The sequence below is a fragment of the Trichosurus vulpecula genome, chromosome 8 (genome assembly GCF_011100635.1).
Source record: "Trichosurus vulpecula isolate mTriVul1 chromosome 8, mTriVul1.pri, whole genome shotgun sequence".
NCBI lineage: Eukaryota > Metazoa > Chordata > Mammalia > Diprotodontia > Phalangeridae > Trichosurus > Trichosurus vulpecula.
The window spans coordinates 238405225-238431127 of NC_050580.1; the positions used below are offsets into that span (position 1 = coordinate 238405225).

Below are 25903 nucleotides of genomic sequence, written 5' to 3' on the forward strand. Positions count from 1 at the left end.
CACAAAGTGACTCATGCTACTAATGTCACTATGTGGAAAATGAAGCATTTTATCAATAAGTCGGATCTAATTTAAAGGAGAAAATTATTCTGCCTTGTTAAGTGTTAATTTCCAAGCTAGGGTTCTTAACAACCGCTACCAATAAACAGGTAATCCCAAGAACCTGAGAACAGGAGGACCTCCCAGATCACCAGCCTCTGGAAAAGTCATAGAGGGGAGCAACATTTGTGGAAAAGGGACTCATGACCACCAACACTACCTGCCACCAAGAAAGCAGGCAAACTAGCCTAGCTAACACAGCAAGGAACCTTGACGGAGAAAGAGGAGGCAGCATATTCCAGCTGGGGCAAGTCCTATTGACCACCACCTCACCTTGGGCTCTTGTGGAGATAACCCAGGATCCCAAGTCCAAGCACCAAGGGGAATGGCAGTTTCCCCTTCACCCTTATAGGTTATTATCAAGGGGAATAATAGTCTTGGCAGAGAAGGGACCATCCATTCCCTCTACCCACCAATACCATCAATTAAACAATTGCCACCAATGGGCAGATAAACTTAAAGAGTCCTGGTAACAGCAGCACCCCACGGACCACTAGCTCTGCTTTTAGTCCAGGCTCCACAAACATACTCCAGGGAGGCAATCTATGTGGAGATGCATCCTGGCAACTTCCTCTTCAGGTGATTTGTCCCCTACCTTCTTAGCAGCCATAGCTATTGAAGACTTGGAAAAGAAATTTCTAGCCACCAAAAGTACTTTTTAAATGCTCCAACAATAGATACCAATAAGATTTTACTAACTGAAATGACATTAAAAAGATGCGCTGTCATCTGTTTCGCTGCTATACCCAAAGAATAATGGGACCTTTCCATCTGACTTGCAGCTAAAACCTATTACATGTGTTGTGGTCAGCTATTAAAATGTGAGGTCCCTGAGAGCAGAGATTGTCTTCATTTCTTATTTGCATCCTTGGCACTTAGAACAGTGCTTGACACATAGTAAACACTTAACGTTTTTCCCCTTCCCGCATTCAATCATTTCCAAATTTTGGCACTATGAAAGGCTATCTAATCTACAATGGCCTGGAAATACTCGGGGCCTAAAGAGAGCTAAATAGGTCTGAGGCACCCCTTTGGGGATAGTAGATTCCAATAATGTATAATCACTAACTGATTTATAAACCCAATAGTTTATTCATACAATCTTTGAAAGGGGATAAGATTTATCAGAGACCTAGAATTTCCCCCAATGTATATTATTTTGAATGAGACCATTTCTATCAATCTTCATCTTTTTTGATAGGTCCATAGTGCAATAACTTGAGGCAGACATTCATTAATGGCATATCTTATCCACTGTTCTTGAAATGCTACAGTAGACTGAAGTAAAATGAAATGGAACAGAGAGTTATCACCAATATGTGTTTACAAATGGACTCATTATTACATAACATGCTGTTGAGATAGTCTTTCGTCATTGTATTATCTTAGATATAAATTACAGTGTTCAGCATCATACACATGTAGGAACTTGAATAAATGTTTTTTGACCAATTGATAGGGTCAAATTTCACAGTAGAGAAATTCTGCCATGTAGACAATTTTTAGTTCCAACTTTCAAAAACAAGGTGCATTATGGTTGTCTGGATAGTCTTAAACACTTAATAATATAGTGTGGGAATCTCCAAACTATAGAATTACCAAATTAGTTCACTATTCTCAGATGGATCCCAAATGTATCTTACCAAAAAAAAATACCCAAAACCAAAACCAAACCAAACCAAAACAAAACCCTCTTGTCATAATTCAGTTAGAAGTTATGAAATGTAGCTACAGATGTTTCTGTGTATAGTATGTACATGTATATAGGACGGATGACAAACTATGCTGGAGTGTTTTTTGTTTTTATGAACTATAAAAGCCGTCGTCAGCACTTGCTCACATACATGATTCATTTTTTTCTATAAAACAGCTGGTTTTTTTTTTCAAATGGAGCAAAATATCCAAATAGTCAAAAGTTGAGAATGATTCAATTCAACAAACATGGGTTTACTTCTGCCTGAACAGATCAGATAAGGTTTGATTCTTAGAGTGGTATATGAGATAGTCTTGAAGGATGGGTATAATGAAAAGGAAGATATTGGGTGAGAAAGGATATATTCTAGGTATAGAGATTGTCTCCTTTCCTTATAGAACAGGAAAGAAATAACTTTTCTCTGGTTTTATTTAGAATATATCCATTAAAAATAAGAGGTATTTTTGTGCAGATATGAACTAAAAAAGGCAGGTTGGAAAGGTGCTGCCTTAAAGCTTATGAATCAGATGAGTACTCTTCTGTTACTGGCATTTCAATATTTGGTTCTATTTTGGCTATATGTGGTGCAAAAACTCATTAGTCCTGACTAAAGAGAAGCTATGAAATAATTCTGTTGTCTACAGACAGAAAGAGAAAATATTGTGTTAGTTTCAGCTTTTTATTTTGCTTCACAATATAGATGTTCAGATAAGGCTTGCCTAGTAAGCTAGTCAACTTAGTACAATACTGCATTATGCTCCCAGTCACTGTGGTCCTTGGTCCCAATTCAGAATCTAAACAGGTTTCTAGAAATCTGATCATTTTTTGCTATGGTGATTACCATGGGAGTAAACAGCAGGAGGCTGGCTCTAACTCATGAACTAAGAGAGATTTGAACACTCACTTCCTGCTCACCCTTCACGACACAAGCAGTCTGGTTAGATCAAATGTTTCACTGGCTTCTTACAACACCAACAACATAACAAAGTTGGTTGCCAAAACTTGGTTATTCTAACAGCTACTGTTCTATCAACAGAAATATAGTGATTGTTTTTCAAATATAATGTTAGCAGGGATCTGAAATTATACGGAATTAAGATTATAACAGATCTCTGCAGCTTACAAAATCAAAAGGTCTCAGAGTTAGAAAGGTCCTGTAGAGGCTCTCTTATCCTATTTTATTTTAAGGCAGAATCAAATTATTCAGAAGATTTTCCTCATACTGAGCCAAGATTTGCCTCTCGGCATCTTCCACATTTCAGATCTGGTTCTGTCCTGTGGGCCAAGCAATAGAAGTATGATTCTTTTCCCATATGACAGCACTTTAGATACTTGAAGACAATAGTTCCTCCAACCTTAAAAATTTTTCTTTTCCAGAAGCTATCATCCTGGCTGCCTCCTCTCAACATGCTCCAGCCCACCAACATTCATTTTAACACTTGGTACTCTAGCACTAAACACAATATTCAATTTTAAACATAGTTTCACCACAGCCATAGTAGAATTACAATCTCCTTCATTCTGGACATTATCCTTATATCAGTGAAAACTATGAAGTAATTAGATTTTTTGGCCACACATAATATCTTATGTTTATACACCATTTTAAGACATGTAACACTGGGATGTATGCAGTGGCAGCACAAGCTATGGGCCTTGGAGGCCATGTAACAGTGGCAGCAACAACTCCAGGAGCTCTCAGCCCTGGGTCAGATAACTGGTCAGAAAGAGATTACAGGGGACCTTTGGAGACACTGGGGGCAGCTGGTGTTGATTGCTCATATGCTGTTCTAGGTCAAAGTTCCAGGGTAGACAGGAGAGTCTGTGGTTGGTCACAAGGGAGCAAGGGTCCTGGTCACAGTTCCAGGATGAAGAGGAGTGCTAGCACTTGTAGTTGCAGGGGAACAAGGGACATTCTTGGATAAAGACCAGGAGAGCAGGAACTACCAGATCATACCACCTTGGAAGCACCAAAAACTTTTAGACTTCCAGAGCTAGCTATGAAAACAGCAGCATGAAAAAGCCAGAAGCTTGGTATAGTGTCTCACCACTCTCAGATTAGCAGAGCCCAACATGAGTGTAAAGTTCAAAGTCAAGAAATAGACTGGAAAAATGAGAAAACAACAACAACAAAAAAAAAACTTGACCATAAAAAGCAACTATGGTGGCAAAGAAGACCAAGACACAAACTCAAAAGAAGACAACAATGTGAAAACAGCTACAAACAAAGCCTCAAAAAAATGATAATAAACCACAAGCCCAACAAGAATTCCCAGAAGACTTAAAGAAAGTGTTATGAATGGTAGAGGAAAAATTGGGAAAAGATATAAGAATGCTGCAAGAAAAATTATGACAAGAGAATTAACAGTTTGGTAAACGAAGAACAAAAAACTGAAGAAAATAACAACTTAAAAAACAAAACTAGCATAATGGTAAATGAGGAACAAAAATTCACTGAAGAAAAACATTCTTTAAAAATTAGAATTGGGTAAGTGGAAGCTAATAACTTCATGTGACATTAAGAAACAATAAAAACAAAGTCAAAAGAATGAAAAAAATAGAAGAAAATGTGAAATAGCTTATCAGAAAATCAAATTACCTGGAAAATAGATCAAGGAGAGATAATTTAAAATATATTGGATTAACTGAAAGCCATGATCAACAAAGAAAACTTAGACATCACATTTCAAGAAATTATACAGGAAACTGCCCGGATATCTTCGGTTTAAAGGGTAAAATAAGATATTGAAAGGATTTGCTGATCACCTCCTAAAAGAGATCCCAAAATGAAAAATCCCAGGAAGAATATAGCCAAATTCTAGACCTCCCAGGTCAAGGAGAAAATACTGCAAGCAGCCAGAATGTTGTGGACCTACAGTTAGGATCACACAAGATTTAGCAGCTTCCATGTTAAATGATATGATATTCTAGATGGTAAAGGAACTAAAATTACAACCAAGAATAACCTACCCAGAAAAACAGTAAAATCATTCAGGAGAAATAGTGGATGTTTAATGAAATAGAGGACTTTCAAGTATTCCTGATGAAAAAGACCAAAGCTGAATAGAAAATTAGACATTCCAACACAAGACACAAGAGAAGCATAAAAAGGTAACTATGAAAGAGAAATCATAAGTGACTCAATAAGCTTAAAATATTTAAGTTCCTACATGGGAAAATGATACATGTAACTTCTAAGAACTTTATCACTAGGGAAGTTAGAAGAAGTCTACATAGACAGAAGTCATGGATGTGAGGGTATGGATTATTATGTTGGGCTGATAGAAATGAAGGGGAGAGAAAGAGGGATACACTAGAAGGGGAAAGGGAAAGGAAGAACGGGGAAAATTATCTCACGAAAAAAAGGGTGACCAAATATGAATTTTTGTGTGGAGGGGAAAATGGTGTGGGGGAGGGGTGGGGGGAGGTGGCAACACCTGAATCTCACTCTCATCTAAATTGGTCGAAAGAGTGAAACATTTATAAACACAATCAGTTGTGTATAGAGATCTAACTTACCCAACAGGAAGTAGGAGGGGAAGGACATATGAAAAAGGGTGAGAGGGTAATAAAAGGGAATTAAGGGAGGCAGTGGTCAAAAGCAAAACAGACTTTAGAGGAGGGACAAGACAAAAAGAGAGAGAGAGAGAGAAAAGGATAAACAGAGAAACTAGGTTTGAGGGAAAAATGCAATTAGTAATCATAACTGCGAATGGAAATATGATGAATTCACCCATCAAACAGAAGTGGTTAGCAGAATGGATCAGAAATCCGAACCCAACATTATGTTATTTATAAGAGACACTTAAAAAGGAAAGACACACAGAGAGTTAAAACAAGGGGCTGGAACAGAATCTAACATACCTCAGTAAAAAAGGCAGGGGTAGCAATCATGATCTCAGATAAAGCAAAAGCAAAAACAGACTTAATTTAAAGATATATTTGGGGAAACTACATTTTGACAAATGGTAGACAAGGAAGTACTATAAAAAATTTTACAGCAAATTTCTCAGGTAAAGATCTCATTTCTCAAATATGTAAGGAACTCAGTCAATTTTACAAAAGTAAGAGCCATCCCAAGTTGATAAATGGTCAAAAGACATAAACAGGAAGTTTTCAGAAGAAGAAATCAAAGTTATCTATAGTCATATGAAAAATGCTCTAAGTCACTATTGATTAGAGAAATGTAAATTAAAACAACTCTGAAAGACCTTGGTGGAGTTGTAAACTGGTTCAACCATTCTGGAGAACAATTTAGAACTATACCTAAAGGACTATAAAACTGTGTATACTCTTTGACCCAGCAATACCATTACTAGTTGTATATCCCAAATCAAAGAAAAAGGCAAAGAACCCATATATGCAAAAGTATTTATAGGAATTCTTTTTGTGGTGGCAAAGAATTGGAATGTGAAGAGATGCATACTAATTGGGGAACTGTATTATATCACTGTGATAGAACATTATTATGCTATAAGAAATGATGAGCAGGGTTGTTTCAGAAAAACCCGGGAAGACCTATATGAACTGACAGAAAGTGAAATGAGCAGAACCAAGAGATCACTGACATAGTAAAAGCAATATTATAATGTTGATTAACTGAAAGACAGACTCAGATCAAGATGACTTGGAAGGACACATGATGAAAATTGCTACCCACCTCCAGAGCACAAAGTGAGATAGAATTTTCTCACTTTTATTTTTCTTGCTTTTTTTTTGGCAATGTGGCTAATATGGAAATATGTTTTGTAGGATTTCACACGTATACTGGATATTATATTGCTTGCCTTCTCAGTGGACAGGGTAGAGGCTGGAGGGAGGGAAAGAATTTGGAACTCAAAATTTTAAAAAATGTTAAAAATTAAAAACATGTTAAGTTTGAAATCTGCTAAAAGTCATAGGTCTTTTTCATATGAATTAGTGTCTAGTCATGTCTCCTATACCTATTCAGTTAATTTTTGAACCAAGGTTTAAGACATTATAGTTTACTGTGAGAAAATATATATTATTATAATTAGTCCATTGTCCATTGAGAGACCCTTTTTAGATTCCTATTTTGTCAGTAAGTGGATCAGCTATCCATTCCAGCTTTGTGTAAAATATCGATTTGACAAGCATAACACTTATGCCTTCATCTCTGTAACTGACAAAAAGTTCAACAGGACAAGGCCAAGGAAAAAGCTTTAGAGCAACTTCCTCCACTAAGTTGACATAGATCTACTAACTACCACTACTTGAGTCTGGTAATAACATCTAAACCACAGCTTTCCATTTTGTTTAAAACAACAGTTAAGAGATTTTTTCAAAGGCCTAGCTAAAATACTTTTGTAGTATGTGAATGTCATTCTCCTGGTAATGCTTAAAAAAAAAGTCCAACTTTTACTTTCTCTTCCAAAGTCATACCTTTCAAAGTCAGGACAGGTAAGACAGGACATGATAAGATAAAATAATATAATAACAATATAAGATTATAAAGTACAATAATATAACAATAAACAGACAAAAAGAGTATAGTCTGGCATGACTTATTTTGTCTTTGGCATAATTTTAAAAAAAAATCTATCTTGTCCAAATTTTATTCCTGAGAGACTCCTATTTCCTCTTGAATAGTTGTTCCCCTTTTAGAGTCCCCTAGTCATGTGTTTTCCTGAAGTCTAGGGTGCATATCTAGCTATGCCCAGTATTCTCTTTCTTGACTATCAATAATCTAAAATGATATGGTCAACTTTCTGCCTAAGATCCCATTGCTTTGACTTAAAGTGATGAGGGACAGAAGTGTGAGGGACCTCAGAGATCAAATACTCTGATCTCATTTTGCTGGTTGAAAAAAAAATTAAGGTGTAGAGAGAATTATTTGCCCAAGCTCACATAGTCGTTAAATGAGAGACAGAAGTAAATACATATTACTGGAATCTTATTCTACTGTTCCTTCCATCATACTTGTTTTTCCCAACTAGGCCTAATTTGTTGGCCATATTAAGGTCAATCAAAAAGCTATTAAAAGTCACCAATTATGTCTATAATAGGAGCTCTTTTTTTTTTATAAGAGATGAAGCTTGACAAAGAAATACAGAATTTAGCAAATGTTTTGCTTTTATTAGGTTCAGACTTCTAGTAGAGTGAAGGTTCCCCTCCCCATCTTAATTATAAACCAACTTTGTAACATTATTAGGAAAATATCATTTACATCTTACATCTGGCCAGGTGGATTGTAGTACATGCCTAGAGCACTACCATTTTTATTCCTCTCTTCTTTAATCTCCTTTAATACATTCTACTCTGCTTCTGCTCTCAAGTTTTTTGGTGTTCATACAGGTGCATATTTTCCTAACATGTAGTGCTATCCTCTTGCACTTTTCTTGGATCTCTATTATATGAGAAAATGCACCCTTTTCTCATTGCCATATTCAAGTCATACGCGGTATTCCAACTAGTCTTGTCCTGTAATTTTGAGTTGGTTTTATTTATTTTATTAAATTGCATACTCTGTTCAGTGCCATTTAGACTCTAAGGTATTAAGAATTGTTGCCAACATTTTCTCCTATCATTTGCTTTTGTGAATTATTGGAGGCACTCCCCTTAATTCTTCTTCTGCTTATGTCATGTTTTTTGTCCTCCAAAGCAATTACTTTAACAATTTAAATTTTTTTCTCTTCCTATCATATTTTAACTCAAAGCACTCCTGATTAGACTGCTGAGTCTCCTGTCACTCGATCCTTGTGAGACATACTTCCTAATCCTTGTGAGATATACTCTGTCCCTTGCTAAGAGACTATCTATGATTTGATCTAAAGACGTGATCCAAAAAAAAAGTTTTGTTGCTCTTTAACATCATTTTTTGCAGGCAGCTGCTCATTTTACACATCTTTTCTCTTCTGATTCCATAACCTTCAAATGTAGGGTGTCCCAAAAATCTTAGTGCAATTTAATTCCTTCCCTCCTCTCCTCCCAATTAGATTAAAAACTTCAGGATTAGTAGCTTAAAGAATAAGAAGAAAACAGTGTCTGTGCCTTATAGGATCACAGTATTTAGAGCTGGATGGGGCCTTAGTCTGACCACTTTATTTGGCAAATGAGGAAACTGAAGCCAAGACAGGGAAGTTTATTTGCCCAAGGTCACATAGATACCAAGCAGAAGAGCCAAGATTTGAACTCTGATCCTCTAACTGTGCTGTGCTCTTTCCACTTCTCACCCCTTCAGTTTCTCATGTAGCACTTCAAAATCATGACCTTCTTTTCCAAGAAAAATAAAACAAAAATTATGGAGGTTAACTGCTGAACTGGTAGGACTCCCAATATTATTTTCTTCATTTTAAAAGAAAACACTTTATTTAGAGTTTAACATATAGTATTAAGAAAAGAGTGTGTCCATGGTTCTTCTATACTGGACCATACTTGCACAGGTCATTTGGTAGGATTAAATGTATTAGGTAAAATTATCCCATATAAACTAATTCTGTAAAACCAGAGTCTCCAGTTGTTCTGGCATCCTGGAGTCTTTTCAGTCACCCATTTCTCAGATTCCACACCCCAGCATAATGTGGAGAAATAGGTACATTTTGAAATAACATCTTTTAAGAGCAAATTCAACAAATAGATAACTTCTCTGTTGTACTCTCCAGAAGTAGCTCCATTAAACCTTTGCTATTATTTAGTTTCTTGGCAACAGTAATGATTATCTTCAGATAATATTCCTCGGATTATGAATAGCAGATACTTATTAGACCTCACCCAGGCCGGCAAGATGTGTCATCTGCGCTAGGGGCCTCCTTTTGAAGCTGGCTTCTTTTTGCCTGTCCTTTTAATCAATCTGGATTTTAAAAACGCATGGGTTTGGACTGATTGGGTAATTACAAGCAGCAACAAGGAAATATAATGATGTTCCTCTCCTGCTGTAACAAAACTGACATGAGGGATTGATGTCGGTGTTGTAGCTCACTTGTTTCAAGCTAGATGCCTAGTAGATTTCTAACAGTGTGGTGATAAATAAAGTATGTTCTATTTATTAATTATTGACACTGTTCAAAAATGAAAAATTGCCTAAGTATTATTAATGTGGGAAAATATAACTAACATCATCTTTGTGGTTTCTTCCTATACTCAGACCTGTTCAAATCTACTTGTAGGATTTTCAAACATTTTTCATTTTGCTGAATGTCAGTCTCCCTTATAAACCAACTACATTCCCTCCATCAGCTGTGAACCTAATTTAAAAATGGAACTTAGTCAAGATTACTCTACTTGCTGAACATGTTCAACATTCATAACTTTGCCATATGTTGTTATGGAAATTGTATTGATTTATAGTAACCTGGGTGTCACCAGATAGCACCGAGTCATCTGAGCTCAAAAATAACTCCTGGAAAATAATTTGTTTTTAAATGTTTCATTTACATCAAGACCTCCATTGACCTAAGATGCTATGTGGTGTATCCATATGTCTATGGAGAAACCAGATTTTCCCAGATTAAAGAGTGAGCCTTAGATTCTATGGGGATTTCCAAACAAAGTATGATAGGTGGGAAGCTCAGGAAGATTTCCATTTCTTGAGTAGTGCAGATATTGCAGGGAAGATTTTAAAAGATGAAATAATTGTAAGCCTTAGGTAATTGGGGCCTGAGGTAAATGTTGAGGGATGTATTGGAGGACTATTGTGCAGACTTCCATGATATCAGCTAAAGCAGGCTTTGCCAGAAACGAGGCCAAGCGATACTCATGAGGGTTGGAGGGATACAGGAACCCCAAGACTGGAGGTTCCAGACAGGGTCATTGTGGGGAGAGACCTCAAGGACCAGAGTACTTGATGGGGTCATCTGGAATGAATTCGCGGACTCAAGCATTCTTTAAGTCAAGGTGGCAAAGATTTATTATTACACTTTTCAGCAGGCAAGAGTTCTTAGGGAACCTGCAACCTTTGAGGGGTACAATTAAAGTTTATATAGGATAAACAATAGTAAAACATGTGCCAAATACGCTAACTAGGTGATTCAGGGCAGGATTAGGGAGTGTTTAAGGAGTGTTCAGTTCTTAAAGGAACATGAAATTTTTGTATCTACTGCACAAGTATTTTACCCAGAGTTCACTGGGAAATAGTCCAAAGGGGGACTACAGGGAGGTATGGTTTTAGGCCTGAAAAGTCACTAAGTCAACTAATAGTCAGGGCTGACTGGGAAATATCCAGGCTGCCTCCATCAATGTCTTGTTAGACAAGATAAACATAAGAGAGTATACATATGTCTAAGTCTAAGATACACATAATGAGGAGTTCAGGATGCACATGAGTGGTAAATATCACTATGAGCCAGTACACAGCCAGTTCAAACTAATAAATTCTATAGGTACAGCTGGCTACTGTATCAGGAAAAGGGACAAATGTTTTGCTAGGGCATGCTGTCCTTGGGCTGGAGAGAAACTGCCTGAGACAGTGTTTTTAGGCTAGGGAGAAATGTGATTTTAGAATTGGGGTCTAAGTACAGGCATCCAAGCACCCCATCAATACCATTTTGGGAGAAATGAAAATAAAAGGACATAAGGTCACAGGCCCCCCTTTTAATAAGTATGTGAATCATTTATAGTAATTCATTTTAGGTTTCAATTGGGGTTTAGGAGGAATAGCATGTTTTTCTTAGAAATGCCTGGGACAATTTTTTGGACATGAAAGTTGTAATCAGACTTAAAACAATAAATTCAAGTTCAGTTTGAAAGCAGAAGAAGAGAAAATTTCTAGTACTGTAATAACTCTGTTAAGACTATAATGAATGAGTCTGTATATATTTTAAACATACATATGGATGTGGTGGCTTGAAATATTATAAAAGACTGAGCAGCTCTGAGATGACTTAGGGTCTGTCTACACAGATATATGTGCTAAGGTAAAAAGACTCATGACATGTTGCTCAGAGACTCTTAGATTTAGAACTAAAAGGGACCCTTGGAGCCTTTGAGTCCAACCTGAGGAAACTGAGGCAAACAGAGGCTAAGTGTTTGGCTCAGAGTCACACAGTAAATGTCTGTAGCAGGATTTGGACCATGACCTTCTTAACTCCAAGTCCAGCACTCAGTCTATCACACCATGCTAAAGTGTTACCCACATTCCAGGTGGAACACATTCTGTAAGTTAGGATAAAGGTATCTGTAGACGAAGACTCTAAAGTTTCCCAGTTTACCCTGTTGAGTCAATGCAAAGGAACAATAACAAAGGTATTTGAGATGGGATCCACGCTGTGAGAGGGAGTAGAATGAATGACACCAGGGCAGCTAGGTGGCCCAGTGAGTAGAGCACAAGCCCTAGAGTCAGGAGGACCTGAGTTCAAATCTGGCCTTCAGACAGTTGGCACACTTACTAGCTGTATGACCTTGGGCAAGTCACTTAACCCCAATTTCCCTGCCTCCCCCCCCCCCCCTCAAAAAACAGGGCATGACACCAGGGCTCTGATTTACTCAAAGATTAGGTACGGGAATTTGTATAGGTAGGAGAAATGGGGAGATGCTTCTGGGGAGGGGGCAGGGAGAAGTATTGCTGCTAATACTATTTACTTAACTAAGGGACAAGATTTTTCCCTAGTCCCATGGCCTCCTGGGACCTTCCTAGATAAAATAAATGCTCACCCAGCAATAATCTAATGCCCAAATGATGGCATAAACTTGTTTCTGTCTCCAACCACAATTCTGTAAGCTCCTTCCCCATCCTTGTTCTACCATTTCCCATCAAATCTTTTTTTTTTTTGCATACCACGGGGAATTTCTCCTACCCAAACATTTGTTGGAGCCATTTGGAAGGAAGCTGTAATTATGAAAAAAGAATGATGCTCGGAAATTAAAAAGGAAAATAAAGGCCATTACTTTCAACTTTTTGATTCTGTGACTACAGTCATCTAGTTGATGCTGAAGACAATCCACAAGCTCTTTGTACTTAGCATATCTCCCTCCAATCACATCCCTTGGACAACAGGAATCCTGGAAATACAGCAAAAGGTCTGAACTGTTTTGGATGATAATAACTAGCTCATGGAAGAAAAATAAGAACCTGAAAACATGACAAAAGTACATTTATTAAATAGAAAATACTGATCATGAGCATTTGCACCTAGAAGAAGAATCTTATTCTGCTAAGAAGAAAAGGGGGAATGAAATTATCACCTTGTATGCCACTGTGGAAAAGAAAATACTCACCTGGTACCTATCTTCTCTAGAGATAATTACTTTTCCTTGTCCCTTGTCATCTTCCAAATGTAAAAACAAAACTTTTCCAGTCTTAAATCTAGTAATGATTTATCCAAAGGTGACTAATGATACTAAAGTACTTGGCACGTGTCCTTGCTATTTCTTCAAATAATACTCTGGTATTATGATGATTATACTTGTAAGAGATTTAAAAAATAACAAAAGATCCAGAACTCTGACCTCATTGATGTAGGCAACTCCCAATGTTCAAACTCACTCTACAATGGTCTGGAATTGATGGTCTTAGGGAATTGCTTGGTGAGTCACTACAAGGTTAAGTGATTTGCCCATGGTCACATGGCTACGTATGTGTCTGAGGACAGATTTAAAACCAGGTATCCTAACTCCAAGGCAGGGCCCCCTAACCATTCTGTCCTCTTCACATTCACTAAGAAAAAAAGAACAAAATTCTTTTGGACTAGATCTGTGATGTTATTGGGATAGGCAACGTCCATTGAGGAAATTTCCCTCTAACAAGGTGGATAAGCATTGGCCTTGCAACTTACAATCTTAGAGTTGCCTGTTGAAATATGAAAACCTGCTTTAATTTTTATGGCTCACTTTTTCAACCTCATTGGGCTGTTGTGAGGATCAAATCAGATAATATTACTCAAGATGTTTTGTAAGAGTAAAACATTATATCATTGTAAATTATCACCCACGGATAAAATGAGAATTAGGTGATACTGTTAGCTGAGCGACTTCCAGAAACCAATAATTTCTGGTACATTTCTCTGGACAGACCATAGGAAACTCCATTAAAGTTCTGAGGGTTAGAAATTTCTAACTTGAATAAAAAGAAGACAAATGATTCTAGAAGCTAAAAAGAACAATTACTGATATAATGAACAAAGTTTTCCATATTGGATTGCAGAATCATATAATTTTTTTTTCTTTACTTATAAATCAAATTTAATGACCTTTCAGACCACTAAGTCTGACTCATTTTCAGATGAATCAAATCCAATATTTAAAGTTTAGGAGCATAGAGCATTTTTTTTAAGTAGTAGGTTTTAATTAAAATAATAGTACTGGAAGAGGTCTCTACGTTAACTCTCTCAATACTCTCATTATTAAAATGGGGGGAGAGGAAGTGACTTGCCCAAAGTCACAAAGCTGTACAGTAGCAGAGCTGAGATTATAGCCCATGGGTTAACTGGCTTCTTGATCTTTTTTCTTTCCGTTACACTACAATTCAGATCTCTTGATTCCAAATTTAGTGTGCTTATTCCATACCACTCTGTCTCTGTTCTTCTGTTTTTGCCTCTGTCTCTCATCATATTAGATGCAGATTATATTTTAAGCTCCTTAGAATTGGCTCAGAAATAAACTATATATTTCAATATATAACTTCATTGAGCACCAAACAGTTATGATCAGATACATATATGCCTATGTGCACACGAATTTCTTTTAGCCTGTCTGGGGCAGGATGGCAGGGGGCAGGTAGCACATATCTATTCTTGTTGAAGTATGGTGGCTACAAACTTCACTACCACTTCACTTTGAGAGAGGTAGTTTAGAGGTCTAATCCTGGTTCAATACTAAGGGCAATGCCATGTAGTGGAAAGAGCATGAGACAGAGTTTTAGTACCAGCTTCATTTCTAAAATGGGGGCAATAATCCTTACACTGCCTGCCATACTGGGTTGTTGCGAGGCTCCAATGTGATAACATATATAAAAACCTTTGTAACTATAAAGTACTATATACATGTAAGGCATTAAAAGTACCATAATAATTACTGTAATTACCCTGACAATTTGACATATTTCACTGGTAATCCACTGTCACAAGGCGATAAAAGAAAAAAATTTGCCCTCATGATACCAAACAACCAGTTGAAATTTTTTTTTCTTTTTCAATAAAATTAAACTATCTGGGCATTGTAGGGATATAACTTTGAGAATATATATCATTTTAGTGTACTTTAGAACCCTCTAGCTCAAAGTCAGAGCAGCCGGGTAGTGCAGTGGATAAAGTGCCGGGCCTACAGTCAGGAAGACTCATCTTCCTGAGTTCAAAGCTGGTGTCAGATACTTCCTAGCTGTGTGACCCTGGGCAATTCACTTAACCCTATTGGCCTCAGTTTCTTCAACTATAGAATGAGCTGGAGAAGGAAATGACAAACCACTCCGGTGTCTTTGATAAGGAAATCTCAAACTGGTCACAGGAGTTGAACATGACTGAAAAACAACTGAAAAAAAAAACAAAAGCTCCGAGCTGCTGCTAACGCTACTGGCTGAAACTAGAAAATGAGAATCCCAACCCTGAATGATGTGTCCTGTAGTACTGTAGACTTGAGCAAGGCTGGCGTGGGAGCATTTGTGTGTAAGTGAATAAAACATCCATGCAGACAGTCAACTTCCCATGAGCAATGCTCAGTAACAATTTCTGGCATTAGTAAAAGAATGTTGCTTTTGTTTACATTCTTAAGTTTAGTACAGACTGTTAGAGAAGAATAAGTTGACAAAATTGTTGTTCAAACACATTTAAAAAGTTGTGAGATTATATACACACATCTAAATAAAATATCTAATTAACGTTCAAGTCGAGTGTTATGTGTCTCCAATACCTTGTCTTGTTGGTTGTCCTTGGGTCTCAAAGCCATTTTCTAATAGTTCAGGAGGAAAAAAAGGGGAGAAATATAGTTCTAACAAGCTACCTGCCACTGCCTATGGGCCTGGTAGGAGTGAGATTGAAAATAAATCTATACTGATAAGAGTTCTACAATCACTTTACAAGGCTTTTTATACTTAAGATATATAATCAAAACAGGAGAAACACAAAAAAACTGATTTAAGTCTATGATTTAATAATTTTTAACACACAAGATCCCATTCAAAGGTGGTTAGTTCCTAAAATACTAAAAGGCCTGATCCTATGGCGGTTTCACTATAGCATGATCCTTGAAGACAGTATTATATTGGGATTCTGTTATTTTTTCAAGAGAGTGTTTGGGCTTATTTCCTTTCTATTGTCTCCTCAAATACTTAGAGTTCAAGAGTCCTTAAACAACGTCATTCTGTTTTGATGGGTTTTGCTCCCAACAGCAAAATATGTCAAAGAAAATATTGTCCTTCATTATGATTCTCAGCAACATCCATTGTCAAATAATCACAAAATAGCTATCATTACTAATTACATATGTGGACATAAGACACTAAAAAGAAATTGTATAAACTAGGGACTTAAGGATGATTGCCAGGATTATCCTCTTTATATCACTCTTCTTTAATTATCTCTTAACCAATTTTAATAGGTAAATATACACAAATAATCGACTTCACATTTAAAAGCTTTGTGGTCAGAGTCTTATCAATAAATGGCATGGGACATACGAAATCCTAGGTCCTAAGTGCATCTCATTTCACAGAGCATACTACAGGGAAACCCTAGACATCAGATAACTAAAACAAAGACTAGCTTGCCTATCTGTAATTAAAAATGTCAACCTGGAAATTACCATTAACATTCAAAAAGTTACCTGTTGTAATAATGACTTGGAACCAACTCATGCTATTTGGGCTCAGAGAATTCTCAGTGAACCTGACCCTGAAAGCTAAATCAGCTATTATGGTAAGATACATATTTTTCTAGGGCTATTTTATTAAAATTCATAATTCCTAATCGATGACTCATGAATGTCTTAAAATTTTTTAATAAGAAGCATAGTTAAAGTATGACTACTGTAGGCTAAATTTCATTATCTCTATCCCCAAGGTCTCTTGGCTCCTTCCTCCCCCCACATCCTTCTATCCCTCCCCAAATCTGTTCTGCACATCAGGAAGATGTCAACTATTTTTATCTGGGTGAAAAAACTGAAAGAGACAAGCCAAAACTTTCTTACTCCAAAGTCTTTGAAATCTTCTAGGAGGCTCAGTTTTTCTGGAACAGACTCCAGATGGTCCAAGGCCACTCGGGTACTCTGAAAAATAAAACATAAGGAAACCAAACATAAAAATTTGATCAATGCTTTTCAAGTCCCAAGTAGTAATATCAGCCATCAATAAGTGATGCAGCCTGTTATACTCAGAGAGGAAGATAAGAAGTACATTAGAAATAACTATTTTCTACATATAATATGTATAGTATTTCCTTATACCAGAAGAAATAACTTCCTTTCTCTGTTTCCAAAATAAATTTACATAACTGTCACTGATACAGAGACTCTCTTTTAGCCTGTATGCCACTACAAATTCTCCAGAGAATTTCATATGAATATTAATTTACAAACCTGTAATCATGGGTGACCAATGCAAATAAACCAAAAGCTATCATTGAGAAAGGGATGAGTTTGCAGTTACTTATTTCCATAGCTCATTACAGGTTCTTTAAGTACCAAATGTTGCCATTAGAAAGAGGTCAAGTGTTTTCATCAATTCTTTGTGCTAAGATGTCAGTACTATGACAGGAACTTGAAAACAAAATCAGAAAAACAAAACTTTCCAAAATTAAATACTAAGGAATTAGGTAACTGACAAATCCAATGGTAGTACATAAAGTCTTCCATTTTCCACAGCATTAGGATTCAAATCTTGCAAATTTTTGAATGACTTGGAAAAGAATTACCTGAAAGGCATTTTAAAGTTAATATAAAGTAAGGAGTAGGATAGATGTTTTAAAATTAATAATTTAATAATTAATATTAAAAATTTAATAATTTAAAATTAAAGTAGGAGATGTTTTAAAAGTTTTTCAATAAATAAGTATCAACACTAAAAAAGTCATCATCTTGAAATTATAAGCTCCCTAGGGGTTAGGGGGTTATTGATAATTAAGACAGATAAGTGAGAATCTAATCTATAAAAAAGATATTTATGTCAGATTAGACATGAAGCCGCTAAATGATATAGTAGATAGTATGCTGGAATTGGATCAAAGACAAGAGTTCAAATGATGCCTGAAGACACTTACTAGCTGGGTGACTCTGGGTAAGCCACTTATCCTCTCTCAGCCTCAGTTTCTTGAGTTGTAAAATCGAGATAGTAATACCACCTAACTTCCAGGGTTGTTGTGAGGATCAAGTGTGATAATATTTGTAAGGTGCTTTGCAAACTTTAAAGTACCATATAAGTTTTAGTCATTACTATTAGACATTACATTATGGCTAATTCACAAATAGATTGGCTCCTACCCAAGTGCCCCTTCCTAAAGTCTGAATTCAAGTATTTTTTGGAGGTTCAATCTTTTATTTATTCTAATTAACTGAAAATCTGAGAGAACTTGACACATGTGTTACTATTAATTCTGGATTTTCATAGGCTCTATCTATTGGGCAGATTCCTGAATGTACGCTGTCACGTAACGTACAGATAGATGAGTAAGGCTAAACTGTTTTGAATTCAACAGTAATACCATGTTTTCTATATTTAGATGATTCATAAAAATGGTGTGTTTTCTTAAGTCTTATATTTACATGTGAAAGATGCAAGTATAGATGAGCCTGAAAACAGAACTGAAGCAGTTAACAATACAGCGCTCATAAATGGAGGAGGCTACATCTTGAAAGCATTGAAATCTCTTACCCCATCCTACTCTTTCTCCCCAGCACAAAAGTGACTCTGAAATTTGGGTAAGTCCTCTACAGTACACATCAAGGATGCCTTTTACTGAGAGTGAGGGTAAAATTACCCCGGCCCTTCCTCTCCTATAATAACTGTGCACATTAAACAAGCATTTTTTCTATAATATTTTCAATTCATTGGATGACAGGATATAAAAATTTATATAGCCATTGTTTCCATATGCTGTGTGTGTGTGTGTGTGTGTGTATGATATTTTGTTTGGGGCCTATATGTTCAAGCAGTTGCATTTGCTAGTAAACCTTAAAAACCTCCCCAGCCCCATCTTTATTAAATCTATTTATTCTTCTCTGTCTCTACAACTGACTTGCAGGCTTACCATTTGTCTCAGTTATAACATTGACCCAATCTTTCTTACACCCATACTTCCTTGACCCTCACATACTCTTCACAATCCAGTGACACAGGCCACCTTGCTATTCCTTGAACAAGACACAACATCTCCTAACTCTGTACCCTTTCCCTTTCCCCTTCCTTTTCCCTTTCCCTTTCCTTCCCTTCCTTTCTTTTCTTCCTTCCTTCTTTCTTTCTGTCCTTCTTCCTAACTTTATTTCTTCCCTCCTTCCCTTATATGGAAGGTGTCATGAATCTGTGTATCATTCTTGCACAGGGGCTATCTTATTCTCCTCTATATCATTCAATTTTAGTATATGTACTGCTGAAGCTAGCAGGATTCTGGGCATTTTCACTGGCTGTCCCCCATGCCTGGAATGCTCTTCCTTCTCATCTCTGTCTCCTGGTTTCCAACAAGTCCAAGCTAAATACCCACCTTCAAGCCTTTCCCAATCCCTCTTAATTCTAGGGCCTTCCCTCTGTGGATTATTTCCAATTTATTCTGTACATCATTTTTGCATGTTGTCTCCCTCATTACATTGTGAGCTCATTGAGAACAGGTAATGTCTTTTACTTTTGTTTGTATTCATAGGCTTAGACAGTTAATAAATATTTCTGACTGACTGAATATTTTGCGTACTATTTCTAAATGTTTCTGCATTTTTAGTCATCCCTCTATTTTAATCGATCTGCCTTTTGCAGGTGTGGGGAACCTGCAGCCTTGAGGTCACATGTGTCCCTCTAGGTCCTCAAGTGCAGCCCTTTGACTGAATCCAAATTTCACAGAACAAATCCCCTTAATAAAAGGATTTGTTCTGTAAAACTCAGACTCAGTCAAAAGGCCATACCTAAGGGCCTAGAAGGCCACATGTGTCCTTGAGGCTGCAGGCTCCCCACCTCTGGTTTATTTTGTACTCCACCAGATGCTATAGAGAGATATTATCTCCCTCCCAACACCCCACCCCATATACATACATATATATATATATATATATATATATATGCATACATATATATATACATACACATATATGTATACACACACACACACACACATACACACACACATTTCAGTCTCAGAGTTTACCATTAAGTGATGTCTCTTGGAGCAAATTTGCTTTTCATTGTATTTTTAGGGTGTTCATACAACTTTGGTCTATAATCCGAGGGTAGGTCCCACATTCTAATTTTTTAATTAGAGTTTGTCCTGGGATCTTGGCCTTAGTTTAAGGCTATATCTCTATCACTTTCTTTAAGGAGCTTCCCTTTGAGCCTGGGACACAGGACAAACAGACATAAAAAAGACATATGAGCACTCAAAATAAATGCCTAACTGCAAATTAATTTGAGGAACGTATACATAAATTTCAGGGCACCTAAGTAAATGGCAAAGTAGCAGGCATGAGCAAGGAAGACAAGACTTCCTAGATTTATCAGCATAATTACAATGAAAAGTTGTTCCAAGGGATTCTAATCTCAGAGCTCACCATTAGAGATATCTCTTGGAGCAAATTTGTTTTTCAAGATGGTATTTTTAGGGTGCTTATCTATACAACTCTGACCTATAACCCGAGGGCAGACACATTTAAGTCTTGATCAAACCTCGCAAGTCTCAGGTTTATCTTTTCCCTAAAGCAAAGAGTGCGCCAGAAAAAATATCCATTAGGAACTGAGTAAAGTCTGCAATCAGTGACTTGTTGAAATTCACAGGTGCTATGATGATTTGTATACATTAGCTCACCTGGCAAGCTTCCTAATGCAGATTCAGAGAACACCATAAAACTAGACATGGGTATATTTCTATAAACTGTTCTGCTTGTAGTTGTTTAAGGATTTTCTTGGAAATAACCAAAAGCAACTAAGAAATTTATTTCAAGAAAACCCTAAAAAAAGGCAAGTATTTGTCTTTAAAAAAAAATCTAGGAATAGACTAGCCCAGTAATCCACAAGTATGTTTAATGGTTTATTTAAGATAGTTCCCTTTCACATAATATTACAAGACGGTTTCTCATTAAAACTGAAAATTTAAAAAAATAGTGGGCAAATGGGCTTATGCATCATAGCATTTGGTTAATGTAACTACTCAGATGTTCTAAGGGGTGAAGTTCCCAGATTAGAAGAGGAAACTAAAATATCCAATTCTGAACCTTCTGGGTATAAAACAGGAAACAAGACTCCAAATTTAATGCCTTAAAAAAAATATAGTGATGAAGTCCACACTGTTACATATTTGGTAGAGAAAATGGCATTAAAATGAGGGTTTTTATATCCTCAGGGTGGAGGACTTTATAGACTAGAACATTAAACAGAATTCTTATATTACTCATGCTTTCAGGGAGGCACTGGTCCAGATGACCTCTGGGAGCCCTTTCAATTCATAAATTCTTTGAAAAATAATTTCTTCTCATGTTAACTTTTGATACGGAGTCAACATGAACCCCAGGGGAAAATAAATAGCTGGGAATTGGTGTATAACAATCCATGGAGACCTATATAAAAAAAAATCCCATTAATCTGTGCCATGTGTAGGCACAGTTAAATATCTAACTCCAGTTAAGTACTCCAGGTACTGAAAAACCCATATGGTGATGACATTTCTGGGAGTGCTTCTCTTACTTGACCTCTCTGGGGATACTAAAACCCTTGTCTTATAGAGAAAAGAATTTCATTACATCATTAAGAGGGCACTTAGGTCATGTATTGGATAGAGGGCCGGGCCTGGAGTCAGGAAGTTTCATCTTTCTAAGTTCAAATCTGACCTCAGACATTTACTAGCTGTGAGACCCCGGGCAAGTCACTTAACCCTATTTGCCTCAGTCCCTTATCTGTAAAATAAGCTGGAGAAGGAAATGGCAAACTGCTCCAGTATCTTTGCCAAAAAAACAAACAAACAAACAAAAAAACCCAACCCAAGTGGGGTCATGTGGAGTCTGACATGACTGAAAAATGACTGAATAACAAACACCATTAAGCATGGGGGACCTGCCACCAGGCCTCTTGAAAGTAATTTCTATATATCAGAGGAAATTAAATTTAAAAGTCAGAATACTCATTTAAGATCTTTTTCTCCCTCTTTTTTCTCTTCATGCCTTATATATTTCCCTTTTCTTCATCAAATATAGGCTCATTTTGTAATTTAACACAATTTTAATCATACCCAACCTAACCCTTCGCTAAGTCAGCTCTTCATCCAAGGTTTCTTGGTTGTTTTTTTCAAACTCATCCCTGCCAAGGAGAGCCCATATTCTAAAATTATTGCTACTCACGCTCAGGAAGCAGGCTCAAATGATGGTGATAATGATCAGTGACATTTGTATTGTACTCTAAGGTTTGGAAAGCACTTGATACTATTCTGTTATTCAGTTCTCACAATGCCCCTGTCAGTTAGCAGGAACATATAGAATGTGTTTCAAAAGTCTTTGGGAAGTTTTAAGTTATTAAAGTTGATTATTCTCAACATTTTACAAATTATAATCTCCACTTTACAGATGAGGAAATTGAAACTTGGAGAGGTTAAGAGACTTGTCCAGGGTCACACAGCTATCGAAGTTCTAAAGTTGGAGTCTTTCCTACTCCAAGTTCAGCACTCTACCTAATAACCCTTTTCATGTACTCACTTAATGTCCATTTGAAAATAAGCCTCTTCAAGAAGTGAGTCAAGGGATGGCCCCTTTAATTAGTAAAAAAAATCAAGCTGAGAAGGGAAGACCCTCAGGGTTGTGGTTCCAAAGAGAAACAGTTACCACTGACATTCACTCTAGAGGCAGGAGGACCCAAAATACAGCCATTAAGTGGAGCTTGGGGGGGACCTATTGTGGTCCAATCTATGAGTTTCAGAGTGAACTGGGTTTCAAGTTTTGTGAAAGAAAGAGAGAGAGAGAGAGAGAGAGAGAGAGAGAGAGAGAGAGAGAGAGAGAGAGAAGGAAAGAAGGAAAGAAAAAAAAGAAAGAAAGAAAGAAGGAAGGAAGAAAGGAAGAAGGAAAGAAAGGCTAAGGCCTTTTTCTAATTAAAGGGGACATCCCTTGACTCACTTCTTAAAGAGGCCTATTCACTGAATGGCCATTACCTTACTCTAAGTGAGTACATGAAAAGGTCTTAGCCTAAAAGGGCCAGGGTCTCCCATTGCATCCTGGGTTATCTCCAGTCATCCTGATAAATATCTGGTCACTGGACCCAGATGGCTCTGGAGGAGAAAGTGAGGCTGGTGACCTCGCACAGCCCTCCCTCACTCAATTCAAAGTCAACTGCAAGTCATGTCATCACTTCCTTGATGTCACAGTCCTCTTTGAAAATGAAGGACAAACACAACAACCTAATAACCCATTCTATCATTACCCCAGTAGCCAAGACCATTCCTGGTGATGGAATGTTCACACTTTCTACTAGGTTTCTTTAGATAAGTATAGCAGCTGAAAAAATGAATAATCTCAAACAAGTTTGCTCTTTCACCATTCATTTGCTTCATGTTAATTTATTCTTGGTAAGAAAGACAGTTTGACATATGTACCATTTCCACTGAGCCTTAAATTCCTACAGGAATACATAATAACTCATTGAGTATCTCCAAGTAGGCAGACAGTGGCTACCTCTAAGGCTGAGCAGCTCTAGACTAATTTGGTTAGTGTATCTTAGCTTTACATTAAAACCTGAGAAGGATTTGGTGTTTTTACTTTATTTTTAAAAGCAAACACAGGATCCAGGAGGTAGGCATATCTGTCAGCAGTGGCAGAAAAGTAGCTGCCAGACTCATTATTTTAAAGTTGTCAACATAAACCAAACTGCTACAGAGCCCAGCATTTTCAAATGGGGGCATAACATGATTTTTCCCTTAGACTTCTCTTGTGCCCAGATTGTAGCAAAGTGAATAAATATAACATGGCAATGTAAAAAGTAGCAGTTTGGAATTAGGGGGAAGCATACTGGAAACCTTTGCTTTTTTGCCTTTTGTATAGAAAATCAAAATGATCACTGTGGTTATGGGTGTTTTTGAAAAATACATTTCTCTTTGCCAATGAAAAAATGTTCGTACATTTCATTTCCTATTAGCACATCATTTTACGCAGTGTTATTGAAATCAACTATGTCCAGTGCTTTAAGTCTGAGAAGAAAAGTCAAGGGTTTATTCATTTTTTAAAAAAAAAATTATTTGTGTATTTTAAGATACTATGCAGATATTAAGTAAGCAAAATCTAGACTAATTTATTTATTTAAGTTTCAAAATACGTTTGAGGTTAATTTGGAAAGAGATCAGATGCAAAACTTCCCTGACAAATGACGGGAAGGTGGTGAAGGGACCTAAGTAAACACATCTCCAGGGAGGAGAGGGATGAGGTCATGAAGAGAATATACTGTAAACCTTTTTAGTTAGTGCTGATTTAAGTACAACACAGCTGTATCAGCTCTACAGGGCCTTATTTTCACCCAAACTATGCAACACACTTGTTGAAGCCAAGCCAAGCATTCATGAGGAACAGGTTGGCAAACCAGTATTGTTGGTGCATGTTCCCTAATATTGCTTCAGTGCTCAAAATGAATGATCAGTGCTGCCTTTGGTATTTTGGATCGGTAAAAGAAGGGGGAATCTAACAGTCTGTCTTCCATTTAGAATATGAGACTACGAATGCTATGAAATATGTATATATTTAATGCTTGCTAAAAATAAAAGACCAACAAGCTAAGACATCAGAGTATATGAAAAGGATTTCCACCAATAAAATACTGCAACTGTTAATTTTAGATTGAAGTCCAGAAGAAATGTTTAAATAATAATTTGTCTTCTGAAGATACAAAATTCCTCATTCAGACTGCTCCCTCAAAAAAGGGGCTGAATACCAAATTCAAGAATGCTGGTTATTCATAAAATGAAGGGGTTGATAGATGGCCATTAAGGTGACTTTGTACTGTACTTTAAATTTATGATCCTATGGTCTAATGAATTAAGTGAGATAGCATGAAATATTACACTAAGCAAGGAGAAAAGGTTGAATAAAATAGGCCTTCATAGCTGTTATTCAATTCAAAAAATATTCAGTAAGTGCTAACTATATGTGTAAGGCGACAGATTCTGGTGATGCAAAAGCAAAAAAAGAGAGTCTTTCTCCATGGAGGAACTAAATAGATTAGTCCCTTGGGGTAATTCTTTAATATTTCCATATGGAGATATATAGAATCTGCCAAAACTTAAGGACTCCTGTTCAACAAGTCACTGGCTTAGAGTAGCCCTAAGGGTTCTTTCCAGTTCTGTGTAACCCCATTAACTGATAAACAGATTCAACTATCAACTTAAGTGATAGGCAAACAAATCACAGATCTCACACAAATCAAGGTTTTAAGTTCAAATTGTGCTTTGAACCCACTGTTTTTCAGTAATGGAACTGTTTTTTTTTTAATTCTATGATGCATTTTATTTTAATTTGGAAAGTTATTTTTAATTTTAAAAAACACAATAGTGAGAGGGAGAGAAAATTTGGAACCCAGGAACTCACGGAACTGAGTGTTGTATACTAAAAATAAACAATAAATTAAAAAAAAAGAAAATGCAACCGGAAAAAACCAGTCTTTAGAATTGTGGTTAGATATTGCATTGAGCAAACTTCTGAGGTTTTCAGAGTTGTTATCCTTTATTACTGTATTTTCTGCATAAATTGGCCATTCTGTTCTCTCCACTCTGTATCAACTCTTACAAGGTTTTTCTGAATCTTTCCCTTTTGTTCTTTCTTCTGACGTAATGATATTCCATGACAATCACATAGTAGAATTTATTCAGCCAAAAAAACCACAGTGGGGTGAGGAAGATAAGGAGGACAAGATGAATGTGAAATATTAAGACATTGTGAGGAGTTTATGCTCTTTGAGGGTTCTATCCCTGTCACTTTAAGAATTTCTTTTGTCTTTCTGAGTCTTCTATAGTTGCTTCCAATAAGAGAAGAGAGAGAGCAACAACATGAAAGAAATTTCTCTCTTTTTGTTGA

The 25903-nt window shown here is 36.6% G+C and overlaps 1 protein-coding gene and 1 non-coding gene across 2 annotated transcripts in view; both read right to left on the reverse strand.

Annotated features, from left to right (window-relative positions):
• The window catches only part of CEP128 (centrosomal protein 128), a 534450-nt gene that overhangs the window by 27144 nt on the left and 481403 nt on the right, over positions 1–25903 (reverse strand). The window contains exons 20-21 of the mRNA XM_036737234.1: positions 16865–16942; positions 15590–15628 (exon numbers count right to left, since the gene is read on the reverse strand). Coding sequence (XP_036593129.1) covers positions 15590–15628; positions 16865–16942 — 117 coding nt within the window. The remainder of the gene's footprint in view (positions 1–15589; positions 15629–16864; positions 16943–25903) is intronic.
• LOC118830379 lies at positions 19165–19270 on the reverse strand. Its single transcript, XR_005009025.1, has one exon. It is a non-coding gene; the product is annotated as a U6 spliceosomal RNA (small nuclear RNA).